The 15,679-nt window shown below is 41.0% G+C and overlaps 1 protein-coding gene and 1 non-coding gene across 2 annotated transcripts in view; both read right to left on the minus strand.

The window, feature by feature from the left end:
- Positions 1 to 1,258: 1,258 nt before the first annotated feature.
- The window catches only part of SEC11A (SEC11 homolog A, signal peptidase complex subunit), a 35,307-nt gene continuing 20,886 nt past the window's right edge, over positions 1,259 to 15,679 (minus strand). The window contains exons 3-6 of the mRNA XM_073652672.1: positions 14,717 to 14,866; positions 11,091 to 11,210; positions 4,650 to 4,707; positions 1,259 to 1,705 (exon numbers count right to left, since the gene is read on the minus strand). Of these exons, the coding sequence (XP_073508773.1) occupies positions 1,655 to 1,705; positions 4,650 to 4,707; positions 11,091 to 11,210; positions 14,717 to 14,866 (379 nt within the window). The 3' untranslated portion in view covers positions 1,259 to 1,654. The remainder of the gene's footprint in view (positions 1,706 to 4,649; positions 4,708 to 11,090; positions 11,211 to 14,716; positions 14,867 to 15,679) is intronic.
- LOC141168041 (Z30 small nucleolar RNA) lies at positions 4,251 to 4,343 on the minus strand. Its single transcript, XR_012251796.1, has one exon. It is a non-coding gene; the product is annotated as a Z30 small nucleolar RNA (small nucleolar RNA).

Genomic DNA, 15,679 nt, shown 5'->3' on the forward strand with positions numbered 1-15,679 from the left:
AATATGCAGAAAGGACACTAAACTGGAGCGGCTTTTCCCATATAATTACGCTCCATAAGAACAGCGTGGTCAGCCTCTCCATAATGCAACATGCACAGTAGTACAGATTACACCCACTACATATTAACTCCTACTGCACTGCTGAACTGCAAGTGCTCTATAGGAGGGTTCCCCAACTCCAGTCCTCAAGGCCCACCAACAGGTTATGTTTTCAGGTTTTTCTTAGTATTGAACAGGTGATAACTGCATCAGCTGCCCAGGCACAGCCATCACCAGCTGCCCAGGCACAGCCATCACCAGCTGCCCAGGCACAGCCATCACCAGCTGCCCAGGCACAGCCATCACCAGCTGCCCAGGCACAGCCATCACCAGCTGCCCAGGCACAGCCATCACCAGCTGCCCAGGCACAGCCATCACCAGCTGCCCAGGCACAGCCATCACCAGCTGCCCAGGCACAGCCATCACCAGCTGCCCAGGCACAGCCATCACCAGCTGCCCAGGCACAGCCATCACCTGTGCAATACTAAGGAAATCCTGAAAACATGATCTGTTGGTGGGCCTTGAGGACTGGAGTTGGGGAACATTGCTATAGACAAGGAGACATTACAAACGGTTACTGGTGATTATATGTAAATTATATTGTATATTCCATGAAACGTAAACAGGTCTGTGTTTTTTTTTTGTTTTTTTTTAACTTAATATGTCAATTCACTTGAGTTGCAAAACCAGTTATAGCCTGTGAGCATCTTCACAGCTTTTTCTGGGAAATAAAGGTGCACTTTTTTTCTTTCAATTCTTGATGTCTCATTTAAAAAATATATATTTATAAAATCACAGGTGCACAAAATTTTTCAACTTTGGACCCTAACAATGTAATTCTGCCAACCTTGTGCACGATTACCAAGTATAAAGTTTCACAAATCATAACCAATTATGCACAAGCCCTGTGACAACTAAAAGGGAGGACTTCTCACAATACTAAGACTTCTTATAGGTATTTTTTGACCATTGTATTTCACCATAATAAAACTCAGTGCCAGAAAAAAAAAACATTACATCGATTGTACTACAGATTTTGCAAAATGAAATGTCAAGAATACGAACGCTAAGTTTCTTTGATTCAGACGGGTGGAAAAACTCCACTAGCACATACTTGGTCATGTTTTGCTGACAGTAAGAGAAGCAAAAATTGGAGTGCCATCTTACAGTCAGTAAAATGTAATTTTGCTGGATTGTTTCAGACTGTTCAGGGCTAGTGTCAGATTACTGCACATACACTAATTCTTAGGCACTTCCGAATAAAAGGTTGAGAGGCTTCACAATTTAAACAATAAAAGGACTTTGGTTTGAAATTTAAATATTAAAAAAAAAAAAAAAGTAAAAAATAAACAGTGCAGAAGAATCTTATGACTGGCGCACAAGAGGTCAAGGAGGTAGAGAAGCCGTGGCAGAGATCGGGCCCATGTTAAATACTCCATTCCATCTCTGCATCAACAAAAACTGAGCACATAGACACATGTAGAAAAAGAAATACTGGTTTCAAATGTAAAACTTTACACTAGATGAGGTCTGTCCTTTAATAACTCCTGCTTGGATAAGCTACAGCTTGTTAGCCACACTGAATCTGTAGATTTTCTCCCAAATGTCAATTGTGTTATTCTCGATGGACGAGGACAAACAGTCCCAGCAGAAATAAGACGGCATACTGAAAAATAGAAGGAAATCATTGAATCAAAATCAGTTTAAAGTGACACCAGTTGAAAGTTTTTAGACTTGAACCAAAGGCAAAACAAGAAATATATTTTTTTTTATTATTATTAGTTGTCAAATAAAATCTTTTATGTTTTACATGATTCACTGTCCAATTTCTCACCTAAAAGCATTCTTGGAAAAGGAGAATAATCCCATAATACAAACAGGAAAAAATAGTGCACACAGTTCCTTCGGCTTTATGGTATGAAGCCACAGAGATATAATTTATCACAAAAGAGCTTCAGTGTGCACAATATTTAAAGAGGATATAATATAATATAGAATAAAATATATACACACAGTGGTGCTCAAAAGTTTACATACCCCGGCAGACTTTTTCCTTTTCTTGGCCTCGTTTTACAGAATATCAATGATAAAAAAAAACCTCTCCACTCATGGTTATTGGTTGGGTGAAGCCATTTATTGTCAAGCTACTGTATTTTCGCTTTTTAAATCTTAATGACAACCAAAAACATCCAAATGACCCTGATCAAAAGTTCACATACCCTGGTGATTTTGGCCTGATAACATGCACAGAATTTGACACAAATGGGTTTGAATGGCTACTAAAGGTAACATCCTCGCCTGTGACCTGTTAGCTTTTATGCACACACACACTGATTACAAGCTGAGTGAGTTTCTGGGATCCAGACAGACTCTTGCATTTTTCATCCAGCCACTGACGTTTCTGGATTGTGAGTCATGGGGAAAGCATAAGAATTGTCAACAGATCTACGGGAAAAGGTAGTTGAACTGTATAACACAGGAAAGGGATACAGAAAGATATCCAAGGAACTGATAATGCCAGCCAGCAGCGTTCAAACTGTCATTAATAAATAGAAAATCAGTGGCTCTGTAAAAACCAAACCACGGTCAGGTAGACCAACAAAGACTTCGGCCACAACTGCCAGGAAAATTGTTCGGGATGCAAAGAAAAACCCACAAACAACATCAGCTGAAAATCAGGACTCTCTGAATACTAGCGGTGTGGCTGTTTCAAGATGCACAAAAAGGAGGCACTTGAAGAAAAATGGGCTGCATGGTCGAGTCACCAGAAGAAAGCTATTACTGTGCAAATGCCACAAAGTATCTCGCCTACAATAAGCCAAACAAACATCAAAACTTCTGGAACAAGGTAATTTGGAGTGATGAGACCAAAATTTAACTTTTTGGCCACAACCATGAACGTTACATTTGGAGAGAGGTCAACAAGGCCTATGATGAAAGGAACACCATTCCTACAGTAAAGCACGGAGGTGGATCGCTGTTGTTTTGGGGATGTGTGAGCTATAAAGGCACAGGAAACTTGGTAAAAGTTGAAGGAAAGATGAATGCAGCACATTATCAGCAAATACTGGAGGCAAATTTGCACTCATTAGCCCGGAAGCTGCGCATGGGACGTACTTGGATGTTCCAACATGACAACGATCCAAAACACAAGGCCAAGTCGACCTGTCATTGGCTACAGCAGAACAAAGTGAAGGTTCTGGAGTGGCCATCTCAGTCTCCTGACCTCAATATCATTGAGCCACTCTGGGGAGATCTCAAGCGACAGTTCATGCTAGACAGCCCAGGAATTTACAGGAACTGGAGGCTTTTTGGCAAGAAGAATGGGCAGCTTTACCATCTGAGAAAATAAAGATCATCATCCACAACTACCACAAAAGACTCCAAGCTGTCATTGATGTTAGAGGGGGCAATACACAGTATTAAGAACTGGGGTATGTGAATTTTTGATCAGGGTCATTTGGATGTTTTTGGTTGTCATTAAGATTTAAAAAGTGAAAACACAGTAGTTTGGCAATAAATGGCTTCACCCAACCAATAACCATGAATTGAGAAAAAGTTTTTTGTTATCATTCATATTCTCTCAAACAAGGCCAAGAAAGCAAAAATTCTGCCGGAGTATGTAAACTTTTGAATACAACTGTATGCACACACACGCAAATTGATTTATTAAAAACAAAAAAAATAAAATAAAAAAAATCAGAAATTCTGTAATTAGCTATGAGAAAACTAATGATTCTCTTTATTTCTCGGGTCACCGTTTGATGAGCCAGGATGGCGTGACTTCGCAATGCCATACACACAATGTTGCACCAGCCAGGCTATATATAGAGTTGTGGGAAAAGATTCAGGATAAATTTTATTTAATTCCCTGTTGTTTGCATGTATTGGAGTCCAGTGGGCGGTCCTACTCACTGATTCACAGCTATCTTTGTATACACAGTCATAGAAGGAAAACTGTCAATCACTGAATAGGACCGCCCATTAGATACATGTACCTACAAACACCAGGGATTTCAATGAATAATATGGAAGTTTTACTGAAAAATTTCCCCCCAAAAATGTTTATCAATCTGACCAGATCCTGCTGCTCTATAACATCATGTTTGCAGGTCAGATACCATCTCCAATATGACAGGTCCCCTTTACTAATGATTTGCAACTCAGCACCCCAAATAAGATTACCTATAGTGCTCATGTCCTGTTGGTCTCAGCTCAGAGAGAAGATTACGTGATCATTTACTGGTCAATGCAGACTTTACTCTTGCAATACCAGGTCATACTATATCTTACTCATCACAGCTGAAAACAAGACAAGAAATGTGACCTCAAATCGGCAGTGACTAGCTGCAGCGGTTTTGAGATGTCATCTTTGGAATAGGAAGCACAGAGACAGTCAGGGGAACTGGGAAATGTAGAAATGGAAGCAGCAAAAGGGATTGGCAAGGTAAAATGTATTTTTTCAGCTAGACAAACCATTTAGATAGGACATTATGCTTTTATTGATAGACTTGCTTCAATAATTACACTCTAAGAAAAAAACAAAAACAAAGCAAAATGCGCCCCTGCTTAGATTTATTTTGTACATATAGGTCATCAAAATGGCTCACCTTAAACTTGGGATAGTCATTCATGAGTATTGTGACAATGCCAATGTAAGGTACAAACCTGAAAAGTAAAATGGTCATTAAATAAAACTGGACTGCTAAGAAAAAAAAAAATAGTTAGCTACTAAAGAACTGTTCAGTATCGGCACAATGAACAGAAGTGCCTGGTGTAAAGCAATGATAAGAGTGACAGTAGGAATCAGTTCATACACTGGGCAGTTGTCCTCGTTTAACATGGTCCTAATGGTACCATCATGCCATTCAAATAGAACATGGCATGATCACACATTTCATACTGTAACAGCCTATCATTTTAAAAAGATTAATGGGGTATTTGGGCCTTATTAGAATATACTCTATAATTCTATTCAAAGGTGGTCTCATCACCAGGATCCCAAGATCAATGGGAATAAAGTCAATGGGACTGTGCTGCAGTACACACAGAATCAGGGTGACCATACACAAAAAATACTGAAGTTGCAGAGCCCCAGGAGAGCAACAGAGACTGTTATTCCAGCAATCTGACATCTCTTGGCAATCTCCTGTAATTTGCTGCCACTTAAGCACTCCTTTATGCATAGTGACCTGTTGGAAAGGTGGTACACCATTCTACCTTGTTGTAGAATGGCAGCACGGTGGCTCAGTGGTTAGCACTGCAGCCTTGCAGCGCTGGGGTCCTGGGTTCAAATCTCACCAAGGACAACATCTGCAAAGAGTTTGTATGTTCTCCCTGTGTTTGGTAGATTTCCTCCGGGTTCTCTGGTTTCTTACCACACTCCAAAGACATACTGCTAGGGAATCTAGATTGTGAACCCCAATGGGGACAGTGCCGATATCTGTAAAATGCGGCAGAATATGATGGTGCTATATAAGCAATAGTAACTATTTCTTTATTATGTCTTCTGAGATTACATGACTATTGCAACCGAGTGACACTAACACACTCCTTTATGCAGTGACCTAATGGAAAAACGTCAAAGCCACCATGCAGAGGCTTTGTCAATGTATCTTAGAAATATTGCCAGCTTTAACTTTAAATTCAAGTTTTAGTATGACAAATATTTGTGGGCCATAATTAAATGGCACTAAATGGCAGAATAAGAATTACATTGTAATCAGCCTGAATACTATATGCAAGAAGCTTCTTGAAGACAAAAGGTAGTACTGAGGAAGCAGTACAGGGGAATACTAAAATATGACAATGTCTTGGATTCTGCCGGCAGGACCCCGGGGATCAGCCAGTAGTGCTTTGTATTCAAATGTTTGCCTCAGCTGATGATGCAAGTGGGAAACGTTCTGGTGTTTATGTGAGAATTATTCATGGCGTGCTAATGATGTGAGTCAGTGACAGTGACCTATGGATGCATCATTGCAGAAGTGCTAATGATCCTCCATCTCCTTCAATATATACAATAAGCGTTGCTTCCACGTAACAGATTGTTGGGTTAACATTAGGGGGTTAAGAGGTAGCAAGTCATTAGAATTGACATAACACTATACTCTCACTGAACAGACTCACTCAAAAGTCTATGTGCATCATTGACTCTAAAATGACAGCTAGAATTTAAGATCTGTCAGTAGTCTGAAATAAAAAAAAATAGTAATATTCAGTGCACCAAATATCTGGAGTGAACTATGTAGAATAAAAGCATCTATAGCAGAAAGCACAGATATCTATACACATAACCAAGATACTCTTATATCATCCAGAGGAACAACACAGTAAAGGACGCCCACAAAGTTTGCTCTGCAGATAGAGGAAGTTTTGTAATTTTGGAGCAGATCCTCTTCTATCCACAGCATAACCAGTGACTGGAGACCACTGATGCTCTAATCCATTTCTGAACAAACTTTCAGCAAATAATATAAGTGCAGACCCTTAAGCCTATTTTACACACTTTTTCCAGGCTGCTTTTTGCAAGCAAAAAAACACACCAAGAATTTCAACATTTCAAGTGTTTTTTTTTTTTTGTTCACTCACTACATTAAAAAAAAAATAAATAAAATCCACTACAAACCCCTATAAGACTTTCATGTAACATCCAGTCATAGGATGTTTGGATCTCTGAGACTATTACAAAAAGATGCCTGATTAAAATCTATATATTTCCAGACCCCCTACTTCTGTGTTTTAGGCAGCTCTTAAATCTAAGAAGCATCATTGTAAGAACCGCCCCGTCTTCTAGGTACTTTCAGCTGCATCACATCTAACTTAGTGTACTTAATTATACACTGCTCAAAAAAATAAAGGGAACACTTAAACAACAGAATATAACTCCAAGTAAATCAAACTTCTGTGAAATCAAACTGTCCACTTAGGAAGCAACACTGATTGACAATCAATTTCACATGCTGTTGTGCAAATGGAATAGACAATAGATGGAAATTATTGGCAATTATCAAGACACCCTCAATAAAGGAGTGGTTCTGCAGGTGGGGACCACAGACCACATCTCAGTACCAGTGCTTTCTGGCTGATGTTTTGGTCACTTTTGAATGTTGGTTGTGCTTTCACACTCGTGGTAGCATGAGACGGACTCTACAACCCACAGAAGTTGCTCAGGTAGTGCAGCTCATCCAGGATGGCACATCAATGAGAGCTGAAGCAAGGAGGTTTGCTGTGTCAGTCAGTGTAGAGTCCAGAGGCTGGAGGCGCTACCAGGAGACAGGGCAACAACCCAGCAGCAGAACCGCTACCTCCGCCTTTGTGCAAGGAGGAACAGGAGGAGCACTGCTAGAGCCCTGCAAAATGACCTCCAGCAGGCCACAAATGTGGATGTGTCTGCACAAACTGTTAGAAACCAACTCCATGAGGGTGGTATGAGGGCCTAACGTCCACAGATGGGAGTTGTGCTCACAGCCCAACACCGTGCAGAAAGCTTTGCATTTGCCAAAGAACACCAGGATTGGCAAAGTCACCACTGGCGCCCTGTGCTCTTCACAGAAGAAAGCAGGTTCACACTGAGCACATGTGACAGACGTGACAGAGTCTGGAGACACCGTGGAGAGCGATCTGCTGCCTGCAACATCCTTCAGCATAACCGGTTTGGCAGTGGGTCAGTGATGGTGTGGGGTGGCATTTCTTTGGAGGGCCGCATAGCCCTCCATGTGCTCGCCAGAGGTAGCCTGACTGCCATTAGGTACCGAGATGAGATCCTCAGACCCCTTGTGAGACCATATACTGGTGCGGTTGGCCCTGGGTTCCTCCTAATGCAGGACAATGCCAGACCTCATGTAGCTGGAGTGTGTCAGCAGTTCCTGCAAGATGAAGGCATTGAAGCTATGGACTGGCCCGTCCGTTCCCCAGACCTGAATCCGATTGCGCACATCTGGGACATCATGTCTCGCTCCATCCACCAAAGTCACGTTGCACCACACACTGTCCAGGAGTTGGCGGATGCTTTAGTCCAGGTCTGGGAGGAGATCCCACAGGAGACCATCTGCAACCTCATCAGGAGCATGCCCAGGCGTTGTAGGGAGGTCATACAGGCATGTGGAGGTCATACAGGCATGTGGAGGCCACACACAATACTGAGCCTCATTTTGACTTGTTTTAAGGACATTACATCAAAGTTGGATCAGCCTGTACTGTGTTTTTCCACTTTAATTTTGGGGGCGACACCAAATCCAGGCCTCCATTGGTTAATAAATTTGATTTCCATTGATGATTTTTATGTGATTTTGTTGTCAGCACATTCAACTTTGTACAGAACAAAGTATTCAATGAGAATATTTCATTCATTCAGATCTAGGATGTATTATTTGAGTGATCCCTTTATTTTTTTGAGCGGTGTATGTACCAGATGCCCAACTGGGGGTCTGTATGGAGGGAAGACAGGGCAAAAACTTAGAACAAGGATGAATTCTCATCGCCACACAATAAAAGAAAGAATAGATCTACCTGAGGATAAACATTTTTTGTGGCCCTGATCACAGCACCATTGACATGAAATTACTGGGATTTAAAGGCAACTTCAAATCTCAGAGAAAGTCTGGAAGTACAAACTTATGACGACCTTTGACACATTCAGAACAGGAATGAATGTGTTGCATGGATTTATGTCATACTACATCAAATAAAAAATGTGCTCCTCAGACCATTTGGGGGCAACACAACCCTGGACCAGGCATCAGAGGACAATAAAACGGTCACACACCTTATCTATGAACTGCACCATTATTTATGGCCACAATTGTTTCTCACATTGCAATACTGATGGTTCTGCTTCACATCACTTGTCTTATTTACTACACTATCCCTGTGTCCTGTTGGGTGGCATTAAAAGTCATCAACCACTTAGGACTCTCAATTTTCACAATTAGATAGTGTCACTAGGTGCAAATACAGCTGTTACAAATGGCATCTATAGCATAGCTGAGTGGTACTACAAGCCAGCTGTCAGACATTTTATTAGACCGTGCCATTAAGTGCACTTGCAAATGCTCGACCAACAGCATTAAAACTACTGGAGAATGGAACCAGTGGCAAAAAGGGTAAGGGGCCCGTGTGTGTGTGTGTGTGTGTGTGTGTGTGTGTGTGTGTGTGTGTGTGTGTGTGTGTGTGTGTGTGTGTGTGTGTGTGTGTGTGTGTGTGTGTGTGAGATAGGGAGGTTGGGGGCAGCATCATTAGAAGGGTCATAGCTGCCAATCACTGCAGATTTAAAGCGATTGTATTGGCACACGATGAATTCATTATGTAAAGAAAACAAAGGCCACATTAGGTTTTTGAGAATAACCTATTAAATGAAAATGGGCCAAACCTACTGACCATTTGATATGTATGGGGGCCTCCTGACTCTTCCCCCAACAGATTATGCCAAGGGTTAATAGGATATGCAGTTATGTGTATGGCCAGATTTAGGATAGTTAAAGGGAATCTGTCACCAGGTGTTATGAGAGCAGCATAATGAAGAGATTGAGACCCTGATTCCAGCGATGTATCACTTTCTGGGCTGCTTGTTGTAGTTTTGATAAAAATCACTTATCGAAGAAAGATCATTAGAGGACAAGTAAACTTGCTGCCATGTAGTCCTCCATATTCATGAATTCTGTACAACCTCACCCCAACCTCTGATTGGCTTTCTGCCTATACACAGTGCACACAAAGTTGTCAATTAGTGGTGTGGGTAGAGTTATAGAGTGTACTAATAGATCTGCAGCATATAAACCAGTGATTTTATCAAAACATCAGCAAGCAGCCCAGTAAGTGGTGAATTGCTTGAATCACTCCTCTCAGATATGGTAATTACTTACTGCTCATTGCCGAGGTTACTGGCCACCACTGCCATCCACTTAAGCAGAGGTGCACAACCCCTCCAACAAAGCTAGAGGAACAGTGTGATCTTGAAAAAAAAACAGGATGATACTAACCGTTCAAGCAACGTTCCAAAAAACGTTTAGATTATCTGTCTCCTTGTAAATACTTGGATTTCCATAAAAGAACAATTCTAGATCATCTTTTCCAAGAAATGCATTGTGCCATTTCTTTTAACGCTGACTAGAAATGTATGAATAAATTGACAAATGGACGTTACCAGTTTGGGGGAAAGGAGGGGGGTGGGGGAATGGGGTGGGGGTGTCCCTACAAAAACTGAGACTGTCCAATCAGTATATAAGACTGAAGGGATATACCCCAGGAATATGGTAACACTCAGTTGTCAATTTATTCACAGTAACTTTGGAGGAATAACAGAGGAACAGCACAATGCAGAGTTAGCTCTAATTCAGATGTCAGTGATTTTTCTCAAAAGCAAAAAAAAAAAAAAAAAAAAAACTTCAGAGTTTCATATCAGACTTTGGCCAGTGTGTCAGTTTTAATCAGAAGAGTTTAGTCAATGTCATCAGTTTTTCTTAGATGAAAAAATAAAACTGATGGAGGTTCTTAAAACTTCTCTTATTAAACAGTCGGTGAAAAATGAACAGCACACTGAAGGCATACGAGTGCTGTCCGATTTTTTCATGAATCTGTAGACTTGCATTGGCGTGTCTGATCAGAGACTTGGATAACACACGGACATATCTGTGTTTTTGTGCTGCCTACTTGGACATGTGAACAGCTCCATAGACCAATAGGTAGATACGAGTGCTATCCGTGAAAAACAATGACAGAACCAGTATGAGAAAAATGGACGTCTGAATGAGCCATTATGAGAAAAGATCAACCGTCATGGAGAACGTAAATGCCTTGGATGGTGACAGATCATTTTTAATGCAAGAAATATTTCCCAATTCCAGCTAAGTCACAAAATATAAGTTAGCAAGATGTAAAGGGCACACAGATAAGAGTATCAACAAATACAATTCCTTTGAAGTGTGTTCATGCAGTGTGTTACCATGTAGAAACACAATTGCACACAGAAGCTGTAGACACAATATGGCAAAATATTTTTCTGACGTTTAGGTGGCAGACAAATGTCTTTAAAAAACAAACCCAAAAGAACGTACCCCCTTGCCCTTCCGACAACATCCTTCTTTTCCAGCCAGTTCTGGCCCTGCTTGTAAAGTCCTCGATCATCTACTGCATTGTTGTCTCCCTTGGTTAAAAATTTGATCTCTCCATTTTCCCTTTAAAATAAAAGAATTACCAGCCAAACATTAACAATCTAATTTGAGCAGAGAGTGTGTGTGTGTGTGTGTGTGTGTATATAATATAGACACATAAAATATCCAAAAAATGGCAGCACTCCTCCAGTAAGTGAAAAAAATAAATAAAGTACCTTTATTAGTGCACCTCCAATAGCAACATTTCAGTTTCTCCTCAAAACTTTCCATAGGCTTCTATTCATGTGAATGGAGACCTAAGTCTAGGAGTGGTGTCTTATCAGGACAGGGACCCAATAATAAGGTACGCCTTGACGATGGATGTTGGGCTCACATACAGTGCCTACAAGTAGTATTCAACCCCCTGCAGATTTAGCTGGTTGACACATGCGGAATTAACTTGGCATTGTGACATTTGTACTGTAGATCCAAGGCCATCAGAGACAAGATCGTGGAGGGTCACAAGGCTGGCAAGGGGTACAAAACCCTTTCCAAGGAGTTGGGCCTACCTGTCTCCACTGTTGGGAGCATCATCCGTAAGTGGAAGGCTTATGGAACTACTGTTAGCCTTCCACGGCCAGGACAGCCTTTGAAAGTGTCCTCCCGTGCCGAGGCCAGGCTTGTCCGAAGAGTCAAGGCTAACCCAAGGACAACAAGGAAGGAGCTCCGGGAAGATCTCATGGCAGTGGGGACATTGGTTTCAGTCAATACCATAAGTAACGTACTCCACCGCAATGGTCTCCGTTCCAGACGAGCCCGTAAGGTACCTTTACTTTCAAAGCGTCATGTCAAGGCTCGTCTACAGTTTGCTCATGATCACTTGGAGGACTCTGAGACAGACTGGTTCAAGGTTCTATGGTCTGATGAGACCAAGATCGAGATCTTTGGTGCCAACCACACACGTGACGTTTGGAGACTGGATGGCACTGCATACGACCTCAAGAATACCATCCCTACAGTCAAGCATGGTGGTGGCAGCATCATGCTGTGGGGCTGTTTCTCAGCCAAGGGGCCTGGCCATCTGGTCCGCATCCATGGGAAGATGGCTAGCACGGCCTACCTGGAGATTTTGGCCAAGAACCTCGGCTCCTCCATCAAGGATCTTAAGATGGGTCGGAATTTCATCTTCCAACAAGACAACGACCCAAAGCACACAGCCAAGAAAACCAAGGCCTGGTTCAATAGGGAAAAAGTCAAGGTGTTGGAGTGGCCTAGTCACTCTCCTGACCTTAACCCAATTGAAAACTTGTGGAAGGAGCTCAAGAATAAAGTCCACATGAGACACCCAAAGAACCTAGATAACTTGGAGAAGATCTGCATGGAGGAGTGGGCCAAGATAACTCCACAGACCTGTGCCGGCCTGATCAGGTCTTATAAAAGACGATTATTAGCTGTAATTGCAAACAAGGGTTATTCCACAAAATATTAAACATAGGGGTTGTATAATAATTGACCCACACTTTTATGTTTAAAATTGAATAAAATTCAACTGAGCAACATAACTTTTTGGTTTGTAAGATTTATGCTTCTGTTCATAAAACCTACTCTCGTTTGCAGTTTGAAGGCTCTAACTTATTTGCATCTTATCAAACCAGCTAAATCTGCAGGGGGTTGAATACTACTTGTAGGCACTGTATATTGGCCAATTTATGCACCAAGTACCTTCTTTTTACTGTAATTTTTCTATAGCAATATTGCAGTTCCATTTTTTCCAATATTCCATATGTACATAATGTAGCCTTTACCCATTTCCTATGGCAGTAATGCAGTTCCAATTTTCTACATTATTCGTAGTATTTCAGAGTGCAGCTATATTTTCTCTTAGCTGCCACCTATACACACTAGTTTGAATGTGCTGGTCAGTTTTCCTGTTTGAGAGACAGACTGTCCCGCTAGGGACTGTAGGTATAGAAGTAACTAGTCCGGCGGGTCAGTGGAAGGCTTCACCCCGCATAGCTCTTATAGATTCGCAGGTCTCTCCCAATGTACACATATGGGAGAGACTTGTCAACCAACATGAGCGATACCTGCAAGGGACACACTGGAGTAGTGTCTACTCCTTAACTGTCCGGATCTTCTAACTAGGTTTTCTCTGAAACTCAGAAATATTTCATAAAAAAAATATACCTGGTTGCAATTGTGTAGCCAGGCTCTGATTCATACTGTCCGTGGTTGGGGCAGCATGAATCGACTGACAGGCTTCCTGTAAAAATAGTAAAATATAGAAACACATTACAATCCATGACATCAATAGCCCTTCCCAGAGTTATTTCCTCGCCATGCATGCTAAATCGAGGTCTTATAAATGTGCTGGTCAGAACAAAGTGTTTTGATGCCATTCACTTTACCATATAATGTAGTGAAAAACGATACTTAAAAGGTACAAATTATTTGGACATAATTCCTCAGGTCAGTTCAATTACAGCGATACCAAAAGTCTAGAGCTATTTCTATATTTAGAGTGGTTAAGAAAAATATTAGAAAAAAATAATAGGTGGCGCTTGCCAGGACTGGTGTAAAAATACCAAAAGCCACAAAAATTTTGCCAACATTCAAGCAGTTTTACACCAGAATATCTATAGCCCCAATACATCAAAACTGGCAATATTCTCACCGATCTTGATAAGGTGACAGTATGTTGGAGTGAGACACTCCTGATTCATTAACAGGCATCTGAATCAGGAGCCTCTTATGAGTGGCATGTGCCTCCACGCGAAATGCCACAAATCTTACCTCGGAAAGCCGCAGTTCGTCATGAATTAGAAAAACTGTGGTATAACACCCCTCAATGCGCCCCAGCTCTGTCCATTTTGACAGAGCTGGGAAAAACTGGAGCAAAAGTGGGAAAATTCGAAAAAAATTTGTGCAACCCTAAATATGTTAAGAAATTTCACAACTTTAAGCAATTTATGCCAGAATTCTGGCAAAATTGCTTTGATATAATTTTTTTTGGTGCTTCCATTTTCTTTTTTGGCAACCAGAAAAATCAGACATTTCTGTCTGCCTGTTTGTTTTTTTTTAAAGTTCAATAAGACCTGTATAAATCAGACCTTGCCACCCCCCCCCCCCATTTATATGTACCTTGATTTAAAAATATACAGATCACTTTAACCATTACACAGAATGTAAAATACCAGTTTTAATAATATCAATTAAACTGGAGTCTCATTGAAAAGTCTTGTAAATGGTGATGCTGGCAAAAGCGATCCTGAGGGCTATTATTTTACTGTTGATATGCATTGTCCTCCCCTCTGGGTCCATTATTTGTTTTATTTTCTAATATATCACTCTGCCAATCTATCCCTATGTACTGGAGTAGTGTACCTTCGCTATCATGCTATAACATGGTATGTTTGGACCTGCCTGATCTTCAAACACTGTCTCAGTAATGTAACTTTGTAGCTCATTTGGTGCCAGTGATATAAGGGAGATATAAAGACAGTGGTAGAAGTGGTTTTAAGAATTGGACTACTGTCCTTAAACGTAAGACATGGAAATACTATAGGACTTAGTTAATGGTTACAACTCACTTCTCATGAATTTTCAAGACACGATGAACAATTGGTATCTCTCTCCCTTCTATTCTGAAGACCACAATTTCCCCAACCCGAATAGGATCATCAACCCGATTGGTCAAGAAGAGCAAGTCCCCGCGATGAAAAGCTGGTTCCATGCTGCCACTGTGAATATAAAAAAAAAAAGTATCAGTCACCGTGGGCACATTGAAGAACAACATACCAGATATAATCATTGAAAACAGCATAGAGCAGTTCACAGATTTCCACGTATTGACAATGATGATAAATAGTTGTAAGACTTGTACCCAAAATTTGAAATTTCTGAGAGAGAAAATTTTAGTATTTACCATATTTTAGTAGCTTTAAAAAGAAAATACATTAAGTAGCTTAAACATTTCCACAAAATATGTAGCAAGATGTGTGTAATAACACATTACAGGGACTTTCCCTAAATTGGTGATTATTCACATATCCTTTTGGATAGGGGATAACTTGCTGATCGCTAAGGGTCCAACCAATGGAACCCCCAGCAATTCAGAGACAGAGAATTAGAGCACATGCTCAACCTCCACTACATTCATTGTCAATGAAACTGCCAGAAATAGCTGAGCTGCAGCCTCAGACAAGAGTTCTCAGTTGGTGTGATTATGTCCATGGATATATGTACAAATGTACAAGGATAGTCCTCCTTAATAGCAAAGACTAACCAAAACAATACATACCATACATATTTGTGTTTTCAATGGAATCACAAGACAGAATGACGGTCAGTGAAGATAAGGATCAGACATGTCTGCTTTCAAGCTCCCAATCCATTTGTACTCCAGGAGATAAGCTGCCATCAGATGATTGGCAGATCTCTCAAAAGGGCACAGTGTGGGCTCCTGTATATGGAAGAGACTGCTGAGAACCATCATTCCTCCGACACCTATCCAAGGTGTATGGGGGGGGGCATAAGACTTTTCCAGACATATC

The sequence above is a fragment of the Phyllobates terribilis genome, unplaced genomic scaffold, assembly GCF_046119375.1.
Source record: "Phyllobates terribilis strain yellow unplaced genomic scaffold, ASM4611937v1 Scaffold_11__3_contigs__length_659146591, whole genome shotgun sequence".
In the NCBI taxonomy this organism is placed as follows: Eukaryota; Metazoa; Chordata; class Amphibia; order Anura; family Dendrobatidae; genus Phyllobates; species Phyllobates terribilis.